Source organism: Lepisosteus oculatus, chromosome 3, assembly GCF_040954835.1.
Source record: "Lepisosteus oculatus isolate fLepOcu1 chromosome 3, fLepOcu1.hap2, whole genome shotgun sequence".
Lineage (NCBI taxonomy): Eukaryota > Metazoa > Chordata > Actinopteri > Semionotiformes > Lepisosteidae > Lepisosteus > Lepisosteus oculatus.
This window is the reverse complement of record NC_090698.1, coordinates 5,586,027-5,606,727: the sequence shown is the minus strand read 5'-3', so window position 1 is coordinate 5,606,727 and position 20,701 is coordinate 5,586,027. Positions and strand designations below refer to the sequence as shown.

Below are 20,701 nucleotides of genomic sequence, written 5' to 3'. Positions count from 1 at the left end.
TGTGTTCCAAGAGCTCACTTTGTGGGGAAATGTCTTTCATTACTCTATGCCGACTATCCCCAAGAATCCTTCTGCCAGACAGATGAGCCTCTTCTAGTTTTGCACCTTTCCTTGTTGCAAAGCCTAAAAACAAAATTACAATCTACATGGTTTTTTTTCCCACAAATTCTGGTATGGTCTTTGACCCACGATACAAGTAAAAACCCACGCATTTGTTTTTTGTAGATAAGTTATATTTATTGAGAAGGGTACCAGCACAGAAAGCCGCTGGGTGAAATCCAGAAGTCTGCAGGGTGTCCTGTGTGTGTGTGTGAGAGAAAGGGATGATGAATTTGGGACCCATCATTGAGATGTAGCCATGATACTGGACACACCTAGAGAAAAAGACGCAAAAAGAGGAAGAATCAGTGAGATCTTTCCATTTGACATTTCAGACCTACATTTTAGTTTCTGCTCCAGATTCAGAAAATCAATAATTGCTGTAAGGCAGCCATAGTCAGCTCTCGGGACAGGCTGCCAATAGCAGAGAGATGAGCTGAATGCTTCCTGAATGGTCACACACCTGAAGAAGGCTCCACAGCCGAAACGTTGTGTTTCTTTCCGTTTCAGCCTGGAATAAACCTCTACTTCTTCCTTTGCACAGGGTCTCATCTCCCTGCTACTGGCCGCCGGTCCCGAGAGCTGACTTGACTTGTCCCTTTGCAGCCTACGCATGCTGACCCAGCTCCCTGCTTGAACTGCTAGAACAAGCATGGCCCACGGCCAAAGAACGAGGAGCTGACCAGGGTAAAGCAGGAAACACAGGGAGGAGGAGGAGGAGGAAGAGACTGAAGGGGCAAAGGAAGCAGAAACAAGACGGAGGCGAGAAAGACTGGAAGAGAGGGGTACAGACAAGGGGAAGCAGGGAGCCGACAGCCTTTCGAGCCCCAAAGGAAAACAGGAGGGCTGGGAAGGTTTTAGCAAAACGCGTTCTGCCACACTGGCGGAGAGAGACCAGGCACGCAGGAGAGGAGAGGCCGTCACTCACTCTCGAAGTCGATCTTCTCCACGATGTTCTTGGGCTTGATGCTCTCTTCCTGATTGTAGATGAAGACCTGACCGCTCTCGTTCTCCGTCCAGCCATACTTGCTCATCCAGGCCTTGACCTGCGTGTCTGGGAGAGCCGGAGACAGACAGAGAGAGAGCAGGCGTGTCAGGGCGAGGCCCGCGGCTCGGACCCCCAGCTCCCGGACCGCAGGAGGCAGAAGCTCAGGCCACAGCGTGCCGCAAGGCCTCGGCAGCTTCACAGGGGGGGGGGTCAGGCTTCCAAAAGCGTCCCCAAGCCACAGAGTTAACTCGGTGGGACTTTCACTAAAACGGCGATCAGATGCCAACTTTGAAATCCTAACAGGAAGCGGTACGCAAGTCAGGTTTCTATTTCCTGCACTGGCTTTTCTCCGAAAAAACAAGGAAATAAAAAAAACGACACAGTGCAGAATCACGAAGCCCCTTTACTCCTGATATTTTTAAAAAGGAACACAATTCGACAGTGCTGGGGAGTTGCATTAGTAAATCATTACAGTTAAAAGTTCCCTGGGTAAGGGACAGCTCTTTGAAACGAACAATGATAATAATGATAATGATAATGTTTCTTTTTTAGCCCTATACAATTTCTTGCATTAGGAATTCGTCTTTTCGCATACCCCAGCTTTTTCTCCAAGGAGACGCAGACACACAGACAGGGAGAGAAGCTTGGGGTCAGAGCGCAGGGTCAGCCATTGTACAGCGCCCCTGGAGCAGTTGGGGTTAAGGGCCTTGCTCAGGGGCCCAACGGAGTAGGATTCCTCTGCCGGCTGCGGGATTTGAACCGGCAACCTTCCAGCCACAGGCGCAGATCCTGAGCCACAGAGCCACCTCTCCGCCCGATGCGCTGGGGGAAAGTGATCTGCAGTAGTCGTAGTCATCTCTACTGATTCTGAGAGCAAAGCCCCGTTCAAAGCATACTTCCCAGAAGCCTCTGAGGGCTGCTGCTCTCAGCCACCTGTCCAGTGGCGATCACCACGAGTCCATTCTAAAACTGCACAAGACTGCCCAGGCCCACCGCAGGGCCATGGAGAAAGGGAAAGCTTAGGCAGTGGGAGCCAACGAAGGGCACGATGAAAGAGTGCACTTGTATTTCGAAACAAACCGCGTCATCAGTGTGGCGCGCGCGGGCGGAGATCTCACCCAGAGGGTCACCCAGCATCTCTGCCAGCAGCCGCTTGTCAATGTTCTGGTAGGTGATGCCCACCACATGGCAGATGACTGGGAGGGTGGGCAGGGGAGAGAGAGAGAGAAAGGGTCCGGAAGATGGGGCAGCAGGAAGGTGGGAGGGGACAAGAAAGAAAGAGGAGCAACAGAAGAGTGAAGAAGGAAAAAAAAAATATTTCAGTTAGCAGACCTCAGCAGGCCATTTCCATAGACGTTTCACGATGGAAGACAACGCTGAGTCCTGCCAGATCGGAGGGGGGCTGACGATACTGCTGCTCCAGCCCTCTGCGCGCGTGTCTGTGTGAGCCCCTGTGTGGAGCAGGCTACCAGACGCCACTGTGCTGGTAACCTGCTCCACTTGCAACACCTCTCTGCCAAGACTTCTCTAAATGAAGCAGGACTCAGTGTGAGTCTCTGTAAAGTCAGTGTTACACTGTGGAAACTTACACTTGCGGACTGAGTCCTCGAAGCCAGTGATCCCATCAATAAGCTCCCTGTTCTCCTCTAGGCTGGCCTGTTGACGGACAAAGACTGGTGAGACATCATACTGTGTAAGCAGAAACAAACACTACACACACATGCAGACACACAACCTGTGCTTACTGAGTACATAGTCTGTACCGAGTGAGGCACTGCACACACACACACACAGTCTGTACCGAGTGAGGCACTGCACACACACACACACAGTCTGTACCGAGTGAGGCACTGCACACACACACACACACAGTCTGTACCGAGTGAGGCACTGCACACACACACACACAGTCTGTACCGAGTGAGGCACTGCACACACACACACACACAGTCTGTACCGAGTGAGGCACTGCACACACACACACACAGTCTGTACCGAGTGAGGCACTGCACACACACACACACACAGTCTGTACCGAGTGAGGCACTGCACACACACACACACAGTCTGTACCGAGTGAGGCACTGCACACACACACACACAGTCTGTACCGAGTGAGGCACTGCACACACACACACACAGTCTGTACCGAGTGAGGCACTGCACACACACACACAGTCTGTACCGAGTGAGGCACTGCACACACACACACAGTCTGTACCGAGTGAGGCACTGCACACACACACACAGTCTGTACCGAGTGAGGCACTGCACACACACACACACAGTCTGTACCGAGTGAGGCACTGCACACACACACACACAGTCTGTACCGAGTGAGGCACTGCACACACACACACACAGTCTGTACCGAGTGAGGCACTGCACACACACACACACACACAGTCTGTACCGAGTGAGGCACTGCACACACACACACACACACAGTCTGTACCGAGTGAGGCACTGCACACACACACAGTCTGTACCGAGTGAGGCACTGCACGCACACACACAGTCTGTACCGAGTGAGGCACTGCACGCACACACACAGTCTGTACCGAGTGAGGCACTGCACACACACACACAGTCTGTACCGAGTGAGGCACTGCACACACACACACACACAGTCTGTACCGAGTGAGGCACTGCACACACACACACAGTCTGTACCGAGTGAGGCACTGCACGCACACACACAGTCTGTACCGAGTGAGGCACTGCACACACACACACAGTCTGTACCGAGTGAGGCACTGCACACACACACACAGTCTGTACCGAGTGAGGCACTGCACACACACACACAGTCTGTACCGAGTGAGGCACTGCACAAACACACACAGTCTGTACCGAGTGAGGCACTGCACACATACACACAGTTTGTACCGAGTGAGGCACTGCACACACACACACAGTCTGTACCGAGTGAGGCACTGCACACATACACACAGTTTGTACCGAGTGAGGCACTGCACACACACACAGTTTGTACCGAGTGAGGCACTGCATGCACATGCACACGCACACACACACACAGTTTGTACCGAGTGAGGCACGCACACACACACACCATGTACTGAAAGAGGGATAAAAAGAGGCGCAGATGGCCACTAACCCAGAAGGACTGAAAGTGGCAGGTCTCCAGAAGGTTCCCCAGGTACAGGATCTGTCTGATCGGACGTTCCTCCTGCTGCGACACTGTAGTCAAGGAAACACACAACGCCCCCTACTGGCAAACAAAAAGCCCCTCCCTGGGCTTCCTAGCAATCCTGGCAGAGAGACAATGGCAGTGACCTGCGCAGACCTCTGGCCATTAACAGCTAAACTAAGCTGTTCAAACTCATATTATAACAGATTAACTACTGAACAGAAAGTTAGGGGTCCCCAAAAGGATACATGTGTCTGATCGATCATGCATTTACACAGCGTGAAATCAGTGTGGGGCAGGTTTGTCAGGGCTTTAAGCAGAATCTGAGCCGTCACTGTGGTCTGGAAGTAGGCTGGGTTAAACTGGTACCTGCAGAAACATTACAGGAAAGACAGAGCTTCAGTTGATGAGAAGTGGTACAGACAAGAGTGAACCATGACTCAGAGAGACAGCGCAGAGCCACAATGGTCACTCTGAGACACTGCAGCGCGTCGGAGGTGAACGGAGTCACTCTGAGGCACTGCAGCGTGTCGGAGGTGAACGGGGTCACTCTGAGACACTGCAGCGCGTCGGAGGTGAACGGAGTCACTCTGAGGCACTGCAGCGCGTCGGAGGTGAACGGGCTCACTCCGAGACACTGCAGCGTGTCGGGGGTGAACGGGGTCACTCCGAGACACTGCAGCGTGTCGGAGGTGAACGGGGTCACTCCGAGACACTGCAGCGTGTCGGGGGTGAACGGGGTCACTCCGAGACACTGCAGCGTGTCGGGGGTGAACGGGGTCACTCTGAGACACTGCAGCGCGTCAGGGGGTGAGCGGGGTCACTCTGAGACACTGCAGCGCGTCGGAGGTGAACGGGGTCACTCTGAGACACTGCAGCGCGTCAGGGGGTGAGCGGGGTCACTCCGAGACACTGCAGCGCGTCGGAGGTGAGCGGGGTCACTCCGAGACACTGCAGCGCGTCGGGGGTGAACGGGGTCACTCCGAGACACTGCAGCGTGTCGGGGGTGAACGGGGTCACTCCGAGACACTGCAGCGCGTCGGAGGTGAACGGGGTCACTCCGAGACACGGCAGCGTGTCGGGGGTGAACGGGGTCACTCTGAGACACTGCAGCGTGTCGGAGGTGAACGGGGTCACTCTGAGACACTGCAGCGTGTCGGAGGTGAACGGGGTCACTCTGAGACACTGCAGCGTGTCGGAGGTGAACGGGGTCACTCTGAGACACTGCAGCGTGTCGGGGGTGAACGGGGTCACTCCGAGACACTGCAGCGTGTCGGGGGTGAACGGGGTCACTCCGAGACACTGCAGCGTGTCGGAGGTGAACGGGGTCACTCCGAGACACTGCAGCGTGTCGGAGGTGAACGGGGTCACTCCGAGACACTGCAGCGCGTCAGGGGGTGAGCGGGGTCACTCCGAGACACTGCAGCGCGTCGGAGGTGAACGGGGTCACTCCGAGACACTGCAGCGCGTCGGGGGTGAACGGGGTCACTCCGAGACACTGCAGCGCGTCGGAGGTGAACGGGGTCACTCCGAGACACTGCAGCGCGTCGGAGGTGAACGGGGTCACTCCGAGACACGGCAGCGCGTCGGGGGTGAACGGGGTCACTCTGAGACACTGCAGCGTGTCGGGGGTGAACGGGGTCACTCTGAGACACTGCAGCGTGTCGGGGGTGAACGGGGTCACTCTGAGACACTGCAGCGTGTCGGGGGTGAACGGGGTCACTCTGAGACACTGCAGCGTGTCGGGGGTGAACGGGGTCACTCTGAGACACTGCAGCGTGTCGGGGGTGAACGGGGTCACTCTGAGACACTGCAGCGTGTCGGGGGTGAACGGGGTCACTCTGAGACACTGCAGCGTGTCGGAGGTGAACGGGGTCACTCTGAGACACTGCAGCGTGTCGGAGGTGAACGGGGTCACTCTGAGACACGGCAGCGTGTCGGGGGTGAACGGGGTCACTCTGAGACACGGCAGCGTGTCGGGGGTGAACGGGGTCACTCTGAGACACTGCAGCGTGTCGGGGGTGAACGGGCTCACTCTGAGACACTGCAGCGTGTCAGGGGGTGAACGCAAACAATGAGGTAATGCAGTGTGTGAGTGTCAAACAACAAGAAAGTGCAGTTTAATTGTTATAGAGTAGCAGCACAACTCACAATTTTAGTACAGCCAGGTTGGCTTCCAGGTCGTAGGCATTCTCCCGGGCCTGTGTCTCCACATAGCGCTCCAGTGTGGACAGATTCTCTGGGTTATACCTGTGCAGAACAGACTCAGTTAGAGGAAGCACTAGCTGGCCGTCACCAGCACTGTGCCCAGGAAGAACTGGCCAGCTTTTGTTTTTTGTCCCCCAAGATGTAATGAAATTGCAGATGCAACTTAAGTTTCATTGTACAATGTTATGGCTGCAGGAATAAAAGAGCTCCCGTGTCTGTTGGTGTTTATTTTGTGCTGCAAAAGACGGCTGCTGCCCCTTCTGATATATCGTTACAAACTGCTATAAAGGGGGTGCTTGTCTGTGGCCCTTTCACCCCCTGCAATCAGCTGAGTTTGCGAAAATGCAGCTCCAACGACCACAGCCGGACGTACTGACCCAGCACAGCGTCTCTCCCCCCTCCTGCCGCTCCACCCATCACCCCGGCGACGATACAAGTCGCTGAGCACACAGGCCACTGATCTAAATGATTTCGCTAACAGAATAAGTTCTTCCCGTGACTAAGGAATAAGAGAAGCCGACCTGTGAAAAAGTACGTCTCTCGCCTTTCGTTAAAATAAAAACCAGAGTTCTGTTTGGCGCAAAACAAGCCCCGAGTTTAAAAGATAATTTAAAAGAGTTTAAAAGATAATCATAGGTTACTAGTTTATTAAATGTTGGCAGTTTTCCTCATCGACCCATTAAATAACAAAGCACGGTGTAATCCAACAGTGTGTTAGGAAGTGATGAGACCAGTCAGTTTGAAAGAAACCCAATTTACCAACACATCTAATACAGAATAATGGAAGACTCTGCTACACCAACCTGTCGATGCCGCGTAGGAGTTTTCCTACGTTGGCTCGCATTTGTTCGAACGTCGAGGCCATATCTCGCTTCCTGGTGATGGGCTGTGCTGGTACCAAAGCTCCCAGATAGGTTCGGTCCGAACCTAGATACACACCACACGTGGGACCGCCGAGCAGAAAAAAGGAAGAGATCGGACCGAGAAACCCGTGACACCGGAACTGTCCCTGGTCACGTGAGAAGGGCGACCTCTCCCCTCGCGCCTACGAGGGCTCGCGATCTTGATTGATCACAGACCGTCAGCCAAGCGAGTCTGTTCTCTTATTCAATGTGTTCTGCGAGACAGAAGTTGGTCTCCGACCCCCCCGTCAAAAATATTCTGATCCGAGTTTACAACCCAGCAAAAGCGAATAAACACTGAACATTTATTGCGTGGCATTAACACGTCATATACCCAGTGAGAAGTGGAAGCTTGCTCACGTTCGCTGATCGTGTAAGCTATCAAAACTTAGGTTCCACTGGCTTGATACTTCGCGGTTTGGGATGTGTTAGAATTAGCCAATCATCTCCTGGGTGACAGTATGGACTAACGACCGCCAGGTCTGCTCGTCGGCTTCCAGTGAGCTCGTCGCCCCTACCACGTGGTACGAGCTGGTGCAACGGTAAATAGTTCCTGCTCACTTCCAAAGGCCAAATCTATTTAGTTCCCACTCTATGAAAACAATACGGTTTTTTTCTGACATGGTTTTGTATTAAAACAATTAATTGGCTTGTAGGCGAGCTCATAATACAAATAACTGTACTGCGTTTTATTGAGCAGATCTATAGGAGGATGAACGATACTGGCCGCATCGTCCCGGGGAGTTTCGGCTGCGAGCCCTAGCTATTCGAGAGTAAACCGGAACCCGTGGGTTTGCGAAAAACACGGGGGTGCAGGCGGGGAGCTGACTGAACACGACTTCAGCAGAGATACGTGCACTTTAATTTCAATCGCGTCCAGTTCTGCATTATGTTCACGATAGGATAACATATCACATTGGTCAGAAGGTGCTTTCAAAATAAACGCGCTACCTGTTGTTAGCCGCATTTCATATTTATTAGAGGCATCGTTGTTTACTGTGTGATGTGTCATAAAACCATGTCTGTGAAGATAAACCAATTTAATTTAAACACTCCTCAGATTATCTAACGCATTATCTAGTGAGATGGTTTTTTTTTTTCTGAGACCTTAAGACTATTTGGTTGTTGAAGATCCCCTAACACTATAAGGGGAGGGTTCTAAAACCTGGTGTCCTGAAATTTACCCCTCTGAGCCTCAACAATCTGGCCTCCCTTATTTCATCGTTTGAACCGGCTTCTCACTTGGTCCGTCTCCATCTGATGTGCTGTGAGGACTCACAGGAGCAGAATTGATGCCCTGTATTAGGGAGGCGAGTGACTCTCTTCTTGCCTGTAAGAGATGAAAACATACTATACAAATGCAAGGAATTACTGTACAACTATACACATTTGTATAGTTTCAAACATTTTCCACTGCAGTGTAACATCTAATGCAGTTTTTTTTTTACTTAAACCAAACTCCTTGGTTTCCATAACTGTCATAAAGAGGAAATGGAATACCCATATCTCCGTTCCTTCTTAAGCTAGTGTTTCATACTGAAATATTTTTTAATTATCTTTTGGGAATGAGGCAGAAAAGGCCTGGGAGTAACATGAGTGATATCAGAATTCTGTGCCGTTCTGTTTCGTCGTAACATTTACAAGCACGTTGCAGATAGTAATCATTAAGCTAGTATATTTTTACCAATTATACAACTAGATACACAAATACTGTGATTCTCATGCTGCTTAACACTGTGCCTCATCTGCATTTGTTACTGCAGCAATTGCATTTCTTAATGAGCTATTTTGATGTGAGTACTCAGAAGCGCGACTGATTGCAGTATGCACAGGATATGCACCCGTGTTAGATTCTGAGAGGGTTCCATTTGCGGGTCTTTACTAATATGCAGTGGTGGTTTAGTTGAAAAGGTTTGCTCCTGGAGATATTGTAGTCCTGCTGAACTTGCCGTGTAGTCCTTTCTGTGCATCTGTGCAGATTACCACAAGTTTGCAGGTTTGCAGGTGCCTTGGTCAGTTACAGGCATCCAGAATTAAAAAATAAAGGGTGAATGAGGTGTCTGCCCACAGAAGCTGACTATTAAAAAAGCAGGACACACTCCATCCCAAATTATTATTAACTATTAAGCTTTGCCAAACTTTGAGGTAGAAAAATACTTTCTTTAGGATATGCAAGACTGCCATAACAGAATTCTTGTGTCACCTAACAGTAATGAATTAGAAACATACCCCATGAGGAACAGATATTCCAATGAATGAAGTCTACAGGAGTCACCATGTTGCAAACCAAAGTGAGGACAGCCTGGTCCTCACTTGAGCCCATGTGACCCAGCCAGTTCCCAGCCAACTGTGAGAAGCCACGGGGGCTAATCCGTTCACTGTACACTATTGTCCTCTTGTGTCAGGACTGTGTAAAGAGCTTTGAAAAGGGGTGCTCACTGTGACAAACAACCTCTATTGTAAGCCAAAGAGATTCACTTGTTCCATAGGTCAGAAATGTCCACTAAGACAAAACATTATGCTTGTGGGTGTGGCACATTCTTGTGACCAACTCAATATATGCTGCACTTTCTAGTTTTGCTATTAATGTGAAGTTTCAGATTTCCCACGCCAACCTGGGAAAAGAAGAATTCCAGGCAGGCAGAGAACAGTAAGCGAAGAGTCTGTCCCCACCTGGAAAGAAAATTGGATTGGAAACAAGCACAGTTGCCTTTCAGGTTAAGCAGATCCTACTTGATGCAGCATAGCATAGACTATTATAGAACAATGATCACATGTTCAGAAGCTCATTGGTAACCAGTGTAGTGGCATTAGCACAGGAGTGATAAGGAAAGAGAAGCTTACATTAATCAGTAATCTGGCAACTGTTCTCTGAAAAAGTAAAGCCTTGTATTATTAATGTAAGACATGGCAGCAATTTTAGAACTGCTTTAAATAGGCGAGAAATTCAAAATGCATCTATTGCATGTTGCACATACTTCCTGTACAGCGTACACTAGCATTGACTGAATTTAGCATGGCAACGCTGTTTTGGCAGTTGTCTGGTTGAAGAAGACTTCCTACCAGAAAAACAGGATGACCTTTAGAGCTGTCGACTGTATTGCAAAACCGTTCTCCTGTTTTCCTCAATAAAATAACCACATGCAAATATTATCAAATAAAACTGGAGTCCCCCCAAATATATTAAAATGAGTTCAGAGATTATGTGCTAGTTAGTTCTAGTTTTATTCTGTTATATTCTTTTTGGTTTACAGCAGGAAATATCTCTTATTCTCAATAACTGTATTTAATTAACTTTTAATGTTCTCAATTTTTGGAGCTCAACCCAATTTTTAGAGCACAACTCCGATGACAAAGAGCAGCGGACACAGTAAACGCTGTAAAGTAAGGGCAATGTCTTCAGTGTGTAAGGGGCTATTGGAGTAATCTATTATGTTCTATCGTACAGCACTGAAAACTGTGGATGGTCTGTGTGGGAGGGCATCAGAGTCTAGGTTAGCCGTTATTTTACAGAGACTGTGGGCTTGTCTCTGATTGACTAAACAGACACAAAAAAAAACAACAGACCCTCCCTCATAAGACAGGTTTTATAACCAACAAAAGCAAAAAAAAAAAGGTTATTAGTCGTTAACAGCTGCACATCGCACCAAACGTCCCTGCCTCTTCTTCACCCGTTTCTAAATATAACTGGTTTTCTTTGACATGCCCCCACTGCTGCGAATCTTCCCACCCCCCCTCCCCGGCTGCACTGTGTGTGTTCTGCACAACTGCACATACAGCAAACAAGTGCAGGCGACTCAACAGAGCACAATTCGCCCTCTCCTCCTCCCAGGGCTCAAGGCAGGCTCAGCTCTGGGAAAAGAGCTGCCTTTTGTCTGATGACAGAAAAGAAGAGCAAAAAAAATCCGTCAAAATCAGTCAGCATCAAGTGGCTTTCATCTGCATGGGGAGACGTTGGCGGCAACATAGGGCAGAGTGCTGCAGGCTGGTTAGCACTGGTGCCACACGGCGACTGTCTGGGTGGAGCCTGCATGGTCTTGCCTCGCTCACCTGGGTGCTCTTGACCCCTCGCAGAGCCGCGCAGGTTAGGTTCCGGGGTCTTGGGCTCGAGGCGCTCTCATCCGTGGGGAGAGCTCATGTCCAGCGCATCCAGTTCCTGGGCCTGGACTGCAGGGGGACACAGCAACACGCGCAGGAGGGGCCGAGGGCCTGTTCTTGTTCCTTCTCCACTCTGATGAGCGTGTACGCTCTGAGAGAGCATATCTCACCAGTACCTGTGGGTCAGAGCCTTCCCTTCAAGGCAGCTTCATTTATTCCCCAATTCATATTTCTTTTGAAAGATCTCAAGTTCCTGGCGATTTCAAGAGCCCCAGAAAACCTACCGTCACCCAGGAGACATTAGGAGAATTGCTCCAACATGCCCCCCTTTTCTGCAAAGCGGTGCAAATCATTTCCTTCTTCCGCCTAGAGCTGGTGGCAGCTCTCCAGGGTTTCTGCCAAACAAACGAAATCTTTCAGAAAATGGAAGCATTTATGACAGTGAATTACAGACCTCTTATTGATGCTCTCTGTTTTCTAAATTGACTGTGCAAGTTTACCTGACCAAAACCCTGAAAACAACAGCTCATTGTGTTGTAGAAACACCCACGAGTTTTAGCATTAGACAAACAACAAAATGGTGAGGGCTTGTGCCCGGGACCTGCACAGAGCAAGACGTAATCTGTGAGATTCATACAAAATAGATCAGACAGAAAACAAGGTAGATAAGGTGAAAAAAGTTTATTAAATAACCTGTAGTTTTCAGGAATGATGTATATGGTAGCTTCTAACTTTGAAGTCATGAGACTCTTCTGTTGTATTTACAGTAAGTCCAGGTTAAATAGTTGTTTTATAAGGATGTTAGCAACATTTGCTTAGTTTAATAATTACTTGTAATAAGTAACCTTACAGGAAACCAGTCAGAATTGAGAAAACTGTCTCTAACTAGGACAGGTTTGCAGTGGGTGTGGAATACAAACACACACGCACACACAAACAACAATATTGGTGGGCAGAAAGCAATGCCGACAGCTGCACACAGGTTTAAGGACATGCACACAAGGTTGTGACATCCAGACACCTGGAGATGCACCAGTATACCTGATGTCTGAAACAACAGGGAGCAGCAAGAAGAGACAAACGCGCACAACGACACAGCACACACACACACAGCAGGAAATAAGGCAAGGGCGATGTAAATGAACCACAGAGAGAGAGAGGGAGGGAGTTCGAGAGCCGGAGAGAGCTGTAGCTCGATTGTGCGGAGGTGCGGGCCACGCTGACAGCCAGATCGCGCCGGGCCAGTGCCATGACACAGCAGTGATGGACCCTCAGAACCGGGCTGCCCTGGATATCTCCACCCGGAACCCCCAGGATGACTTCGAGATCCTGCACAGGGTCGGGGGAGGGACGTATGGAGAGGTTTACAAGGTCAGACCCCGCTTGTCCTCTGTCTCTTCGCCCGTCTGCGTCTCCGACGTCTCCCCCTTTCTCGCACCTTCTGTCTCTCTGCACCTGCAGTAACCTGGCGGCTCCACTGCACACTCCGATTCCAGAGCGCACGTTCTGTGCTGTTGAGGGGGGTGTAAAATAAGGAGCCAGGACTGAAAAGAGTACAAAACAACCGGCGTCTCGTTTGTAATGCCAAGGGTAATCAATTCTTATTTCCTTCGAAAAAAATGTCGATCTCTTTCTATCTTGAATCACGCGGGATGCTGAAATACACGATGGCACATAGCACGCCCCAGTTTTAGTCTCATTTCTTATCACCTCGTCAAGTTGACTGACTAAAGTTTGCCTTGTGAAGGCAGCGTGTCTACTGCAGAGTTTTACCTTTGCTGCAACTTCAAAAAAGGCTTGTTGTGACATCGACCTCTTTGCTCTGCCTATTTCTCTTTCACTTTTCTGGGGGAAATCAACCCCCGCTCGATCATCTCTCCTTCCCTTTATTTTTTCACTTTTACTCCTGTCTTTTGCTCTTAAACAAGGAAGCACAACATATTTGTTTCCATTTTCTGGCCTCGGAAAGTGGCAGTTTTGTAATCCAAAACGGTGATGGAGACTGGACGGTACAATCTAAAGGATACTAGGCCCGGTGTAATCGGCCCTCAGCCCTGCCTCATTCTGAGCAGAAGCCTTGGCTTGAGAGAGCATACAGCTGCAGGCCGTACAGCAGCAATACAAAATGGAGCTGACATAGACACACCTGCAGGGCCTGATGCAGAAGCTCGCGCGGAAGGCTGATATGCCGACCATGTGGCTCAGTCTTCATGATGGTTCCTTTGGCATTTTTGCGAAAGGATGCTTTGGACATGAAGACACATCCCGCCAAGGTTTTGAAAGCCACTGGCTCAAGGAGCATCTATGTGACTTCACACAAATTCTAGACATAGAACAGCATGACAAATATACTAACCCACCCCCACTGCACCTCCAGCAACTCCCTGGACTGGGCACTGTGCAATGAGCTCACAGGATCCGCAGGCTCGGGATGGCCCTGTATTCCAACAGGAGAGAAGCCTTGCAGTTTCCCAGGGTAAATGTGGGATTACCTCCGTAGGCACAGCCACCCTGCCCAACCAGTTTTTGATTCTGCTCTCTCCTGTTACAGAAATGGCACTGGCCAAGCTGCAAAGTGTGAGATGAGTCTTTTCATGAGTCCATTTTACATTTTACAGGTGGGCTTGATGAACTTTTTTTACAAGAAAGGGAGTTTGATTGTTCCAGCAAAGAATAAGGTTTCACTGCGGATGGTTCAATTTATATGTGTTTATTTAAACAATGGAAAACAAAATAGACTGATTCAACTTTGGTTTCTGGGGTGGCCCAGCAAGAGAATGACAGCTGTTGAAACAGCAATATCCGTTACGTACTACTACATATTAGGATTGAAACACACAAAAAGGGACACTTTAGATTTCAGTGTGTTATTCGTCCCTAACAAAACAGCCAAAGGCAGTTTGTACAAAACAACTCTGCGATCAAGTACTGAAGGAGAAAGTACAGTCGTACTGTAAGATAACCCCCCCCCCAGTTCAATCCTTGATTATTCTGAGCGCAGAAACGGTTCTGATGCAAATTAGGGAAATATTCTGCACAAGCAAGTACACACTTCCTCCTGGACGAAGCACACTGCAAGACTCTTTATAAATTGCGCTTTTCTATCTGTATGAGGCTTCCTGGGACCGTCACAGAGAGAAGCAAACCGTGCTGGAATGGGGAAGTGGGAGGCAGAAACAGAAAGCTGCTTTCACGTTCTGCTGGGAGCAAATCAATACAGCGGCAACTGGCAATCCAGTTAGTCTTAAACACGAGAACTAGGCCACTCCAGCCAGTGGGGATGGCTGAAGGGACATGATCTCTTCAGTCTTGGGAGAAAGATGACGGGGTTGAGGTTTTCCAAGGGAAATCATTCAGATTAATCGCTGGAGCTGTTTCAAGCACAGAATCAGGGAACAGAGGGTGGGGATATACTGTACCTGGAGACTGATCCCACAACCAGTTGAGAAAATGTGCACTGGAACAGGAGAACATGGAGAGGAACAACATGTGAAGTGATTATTGCAGTCTGGAGATAATAGATAAAAGATTTTAAAGAATGCGTTGAAAGATTTTCCAACGAGACAAACCTGCAAAGCTTTTCGCTCGAATGCAAATATTAGTTTCCATTTTTTTTCTCCACATAACAATGTCATAATTTGGGCCATGGATTAAATTCACATTCCTAAGGAAAATGACTAAACCTCTTTCTGAATGGAGAGGGGAAATGCACCCTGAAGTTCTAGGTCTGGATCATGCAAAGGGGAGGTTGGGGTCAAAGGTTTGATTGGGGTCAAAGGTTTCACTTAACCCAGCGCTATATTTAGGGCAGAGAAGCTCATGATTCCATAAAAGAGACCCATACTGAGAAGGTATCTACTGTATTATTCATTAACGTGCATGTAAATGTAATTACTTACTAAGCAAACTAACGCTTTACACACAGTAATGAGTTATAGTCAGCAACTGAAGGAGCCCTGTAGAAATAAACCTCGACTGCACAGGAAAACAATAGAAGGGATTTGCTGCTGATGAGTCAGTGGCTGGTGGTCGAAACGCGAGAAACGTCTTTTGTCTGTTACTTTTGAGGTCTGTCAAGCACCAGAAATCTCCCCAGAACCTCCGGAAAGCCCGAGCTTCGTTTTCTGTAGCTGAAAACCCCTGCAGTGATCATGCTCAGCAGCTTTCGGCTGGAGGGACAGAGGTGTGTCCCTCGCAATGCAGATCCTGCCACTCTGGGTCTTGTCTCGGTTTTTAGACGGAGGAAAGAGACACTCGCGTATAATGGTACCAAGTCCCAAAAAAAAGATGTTGCATCAACCTAATCTGATCATCCTAAAGGAATACCAACCCCGAAACAACGGAGATGAAACTGGCATGGAGGTCACTCTGTAGTAAAGATGGCTAGACTGTTACCCCAGCGCAACAGGGAACACAGCATGGAGGCCGTTTAAGCTGGTGTTCAGAGATCAGTGCCTTGATCGTTGTCACGCCTACGGAGTGGGAACTGCAGGAACCTTCAGCCGGACTGCCACTGCTGTGTGTCCAGAACGTGTTAACCCAGATTGCGCCACAGGCAGTCCTGACATTTAAGTGGGCTAGGCATGCTTGCTGCATTGCAGTGCTGCAACGTGCTCTAGTTTCTTCAGCCAACGCGCAGCGTGTGTCGTGAGGTTTCCACATCGAAGGCCGGCTGCAGGCAGGGTTAGCGATGACAGCTGGATACCAAGAGGAGAAGGCAGTGCCTCTGCGTTTCTGCATCTACCTGGAAGCAACCACGCCTCACACGATTTGGGGACTTTTCATCAGTGACCCTCCATGGCAAAAAACTGCTAAATAGGTCTTTTCTGTTTTTAAAAATGGAGACTGGAAGCTGACTAATCAGCTTTTGCTCCAGTCTGGTTGGCTGACAGTCAACTGCAACCTCCGTCAGCAATCAGACCTTCAACAGCGGCTGTTCGCATCAGATTCAGTGCTTTCACGTCATGGTTCCGGTGCCTGACAGCACTCCTGTCTGTTCTTCAAAGGGGGATGCCCTTGTGTTTTCTCAAAGTATGCTGAGCATCACTGTTTCCCCCAGGGTATCCTTGTTGCTGAAAGGTGCCATGTTAAAACCTGCCCTGTTGCACCGGAACCATTTGCAATTCTTAAGCTTTTGCATTTCACTGACCATTCTGCAAACATCAGCCCTTTGCCTGAACATTTGCAGCAGGCCCTGTGTCGCATGTAAAGGTGTTTTAATCCAGCAGCAAAAGTGCAACTTGTTAGACCTACGTTCCGTGTGTGAAAGCAGAGAAATCTATAAAGCGAAGAGCTAATTACCAAGCACATCATCATCAGTCTGTACGCAGACCTGCAGATAGCTATCACGTATCTCTCTTGGACCCTCAAGGTTTTTTGTCCTGTGTATGATTTTCAGGTCTGGGGAACTCGGTTTGCTCCAGTTTTTTGTTTCCTGCTTGTATTTTTTTTTAATTGCTCGCGTCTGTGACTATGTTCTGCAAAGATCAACCCAATCAGCACATCTTCTCCCTCTTACCACTCTCCCGTGTCCACATGACAGCTCGATCAGCTCTGCATCCAGGGTTTCTGCTACAACCCAGTGGCTCCTGGTATAAATGGTCTTCACTGAAATTTCCTCCTTACTTCTCCCTTCAAGTGCTCCTTGGGCTTAACAGTGTTGCACATATAATCTTAAGGCATTACATTCAGTCTTTCATTTGCTGTAGATCCTTTCTCAATGGTTTGCCACAGAGCACTTTACAGAATTATAGTATATCAATTAACTACATAGCAGTGGGCGGGGTGGGTGAAGAAGTCTATATAAGGATAAGAGTATCAGTATTTCGTACTTAAGAGCATAAGAAAGGATGAGGCCATGTAGCCTGCCTTGCTTGTTAGGTAGTTTAGTCTCTAGTGCCTGGCTAGTGAGCCCCAGATACACACACAGTCCTTTGTATAAAGAAATGCTTCCTGTTTTCCATTCTAAAGGATATCAACTTTATTTTCTATTTGTTAACCTGTGTCCTTGTATTGGCAATTAGTGTGAAGTAGACATGTACTTGGACCACATCGTCTTTGTCCTAGACTGGAAAGACTGAGATTCCTTAACCTAAACTGTGCAACCAGGTGAAGAGTTTCATGCCTCTTTTTTGTAAGGTCTGTTTATTTTGGTTTGTATGCGCATTTTTACAAACAAAAACATTTTTACAAAAAGTTATGTGTTTCATGGCTAGGAACCCTCATCTGCACATGTGGGAGAATGAGGAACCGTAGGCCGACTCATTCTGCTTATGGTTCCTCATTCTCCCACATGTGCAGATGAGGGTTCCTAGCCATGAAACACATAACTTTTTGAGTTATGACTTTTTGAGCCTACGGACATATCATGGGCATCACAGCCTGGTGCAGGAGGCTCAGTGCCAATTGCAGGAGAGGCGTGTCGCTCACGGACAGTAACGTTAGGCCACAGGCACAGAGGTGGTTGTATTGCTAGGAACTGAGAGAGTTTTAGAGAACTAATCCCAGCCCATCCCTCGGCATTGCTGAGCAAACTGTGCTCTAGTGCTTGCGGAATCACAGCTGGCCACTGGCATGGCCTGGACTTGAACCCGCAACACCTGGAACATGGGGATCGGCGTGCATTTGGGCAAACATCTTTATAGTTTCCTGATTTTTTTAATTTAGAAGATGGGACTATTTGGATTTGATTTGATAATTTACCCTTTCTAATACTACTGCCATTTGTATGATAGATTATTTTTACTCTGGAATAAACATGGATCGGTCAGATGTCACGATGTGACATGGCATTAGGCAGTCTTTGTGTTGATTGCCAGGCACGGGATCTGTGCCAACAGGGACAACCTGGTCCCTGAAGAGAGCCCAGCTGAATCAAATGAAATCCCTTGGGCATCATAGGCAAACATGTCAGCCATTGGCCTGAGCATTGTCAACAGCATTCTCAACAGGCCTAGCAGATGCAGACAGCCAAGGCTCCACACTCCTTCATCCCGGTGATCCATGGGCCAGGCTGCCAGCTGCAATGAGGCAGGAGTCTTCCACCAGACGCTGGAAATACAGCCAGTGACATGAGAGACCGGGGACTAGCAAGATGGCTAAAAGACTGAATGTAGAGCTTAGCCCTGAGAGAACATGCGGTTGAGGTGTCCTGCTAGGGTAATGAGAGAAGGGAGGGAATACTGATTATCCGTGGAAAAAGCTGCTGGAGGTGTTTTTTTTATTGCATCTGCTTCTTTCACAAAGCCATGTGCAGAGCCCTGCCAAGCCTCTAATGGTACCAAAGCAGAAGAGCTGTCCCACCAGCCTGTGACGCCTCTGCAAATGTGGTGTAAAAAACGAGCCCTGTTGCATGAGAGTCTGCAGCCCAGCCGCAGCAGAACAGCTGTGTTCGTGCCTGCTCCGTGAGGTGCTTCGCAGCTAGGGAGAAAAACAGCACAGAAAATGTGACCGCCGTCTTTTCTGCTGCAACTGTAGTCTTTTCAGCACACGATGCACAAACGGCACCGTACATACTGTAGCTGCGGGTTTAAAAAGTCCATCCCTCAGTCTGTCGGCACAAGTGAACTAGCTACTGAAGCACGTATAGCAGTCTTCACTAGGGATTTCAGATGCTGTCCGTTCAGGGTAAAAACCCAGTTTGCACGTTGGACCATAACTCAATCCTCAAACAGGATTGTGAATTCTGTGGGACAATCGCAGTAAAACGAATTCGAAAGTAACTCTCGGACCACGTTGCCTTTCAGGAATACTGTGGAAAAAGACAGTTTTGATCTTGTTTTGTGTTTTCTGGCTGTTTAGCTCTCTTTGGCCCTACACATAATGTGACTGAAGGAGAGCAGAAACAGACTCACGGGGCTCACCGAGTGTCTGCCTTCTTCGCTAACCTTGCTGTCAAACCACACTGTCATGTTTAGGGGCTAGGGTGAAGAGAGACAGAGAGATGTTGGCTGGCTGGAAGACAAAAGAAATTTGAATTTTTATTGATTTGCATGATATTTTGGGTTTTTTTTTTTACAAAAGGAATAGTAGTTTGAAGGTGGGGAAGAGTAGCATCAGTACCCTCAGATCTCCTAGTTATCCCATTTATTCGTCAGAGAGCCGCTGATTCCTGGAAAGAACTCGGAGTCCATCCTGGAGCACGTGGAACAACGGATCTTCAGTCTAGTGTGCCTAGAATCTTAAAGTGCAGAACTGCAGAAAATCTTAGATAATCCTTGTGGAATCCATTGATATGAGCAAATCAGACAGGGTCTGGATATAAGGCTGCTTCCTTAGTAAGCTCAAATTCCATGGGACACCCCCTTGCTACTGTAGTTTTGATTATACAGTCAAACATAAACCACTATCTACAAAAATCCCCCCCCGCACAAAAAAAACAGGCACTTTACACAGACAGAAAGCCAAAAGATGTCAAACTCTGGTCTCACTGAATACACAGATGAAAGACACTTGCAGAGAGAACTCGGCTTTTAGCTTTGAACAGGTTTCATGTAAGAGCCTGTAAATGAAAAAAAAAGAGTTTTGGAATTCAATAATGAATGAAGTGTGTGTGTGCGTGAAGCCCAATAAAGACGTGTGGCGCTTGAGCTGCAGTATATTTGCATGCCCCTGTTCTGAAGCTCATCCTGTTACTCAGCCCCATTGATCAGTGAGACACCCGCCCCCCGTCAGCACAGGACTGCACAGGTCGTGTGCACTCTCGCAGCACAAGAGCCAGGTGCCAGTTTTAGAAGCAGCAGAACCAGAAAGCAGAAGTGAGAAAGGCCGTGATATTCATCTGTGCACAGGCTCCCCGCAGCCAGAGAGGGGGCAGACCGGCAGGGTGATGAACATGCAGGGATTGGACAGCCTCCAGTGCACCAGGCAGTATGGGACAGGGCACCAGGCCACACCCTGGCACAAGGACAGTGAAGAGCACTGATGCATAGTGAAAACATGGAAGAAGCACAGAGATGTGTGATAAAGCATTATTCAACCACAAAGAAACCACAGCAAAGCAAAGCAGATACATCATAGAAGCAGAGTAAAATGTCAGATATAACTACAATGACTTACCATGGTAAGCTTTCACAGAGGGTAGTTGTTGTTGGTTAAGGTACCAAACTCTAACTCTTCTCTCTATTCTTTCTCTGGCTTTTAAGGTGTTGAGTTGGGCTGTCTGCAACAGTGGTGGTCACCTGTGGTCCCTAAGAGTCACAGGGTGACCTGAGACCCCGATAGCTTTGATTCATTTCAACGAATCACTTCATCTTT

General features: G+C 48.7%; 2 protein-coding genes across 6 annotated transcripts in view; one reads left to right on the top strand and one right to left on the bottom strand.

The window, feature by feature from the left end:
• Positions 1 to 211: 211 nt before the first annotated feature.
• Positions 212 to 7,524, bottom strand: eif3k (eukaryotic translation initiation factor 3, subunit K). 2 transcript variants are annotated; one of them, XM_069186389.1, is made up of 8 exons: positions 7,250 to 7,524; positions 6,390 to 6,488; positions 4,487 to 4,607; positions 4,206 to 4,283; positions 2,677 to 2,743; positions 2,206 to 2,283; positions 1,028 to 1,153; positions 212 to 374 (listed from the first exon to the last, which is right to left on the bottom strand). In XM_069186389.1, the coding sequence occupies exons 1-8, from the start codon at positions 7,309 to 7,311 to the stop codon at positions 343 to 345; spliced, it is 663 nt and encodes a 220-aa protein (XP_069042490.1). In that variant the 5' UTR covers positions 7,312 to 7,524; the 3' UTR covers positions 212 to 342. The 2 variants fall into 2 exon arrangements, with proteins under 2 accessions (XP_069042490.1, XP_069042491.1); XM_069186390.1 differs by having other exon boundaries at positions 4,206 to 4,280; positions 7,250 to 7,500.
• A 4,795-nt stretch (positions 7,525 to 12,319) lies between these two features.
• The window catches only part of LOC102688701 (mitogen-activated protein kinase kinase kinase kinase 5), a 53,432-nt gene continuing 45,050 nt past the window's right edge, over positions 12,320 to 20,701 (top strand). For 3 of the 4 annotated variants that reach the window (XM_069186385.1, XM_069186384.1, XM_069186383.1), the window contains exon 1: positions 12,320 to 12,817. In XM_069186385.1, the coding sequence (XP_069042486.1) occupies positions 12,710 to 12,817 (108 nt within the window). In that variant the 5' untranslated portion in view covers positions 12,320 to 12,709. The remainder of the gene's footprint in view (positions 12,818 to 20,701) is intronic. The other variant, XM_069186386.1, reaches the window with a different exon arrangement.

What these genes read in the sequence shown, in the direction of transcription:
- eif3k (XM_069186389.1), bottom strand. Translation starts at nt 7,311, where the DNA reads ATGGCCTCGACGTTCGAACAAATGCGAGCCAACGTAGGAAAACTCCTA. An exon ending in CTCCTACGCGGCATCGACAG is followed by an intron (nt 6,489 to 7,249) that starts GTTGGTGTAGCA and finishes TGTTCTGCACAG; the next exon opens with GTATAACCCAGAGAATCTGT. An exon ending in GCCACTTTCAGTCCTTCTGG is followed by an intron (nt 2,744 to 4,205) that starts GTTAGTGGCCAT and finishes GTCCGTCAACAG; the next exon opens with GCCAGCCTAGAGGAGAACAG.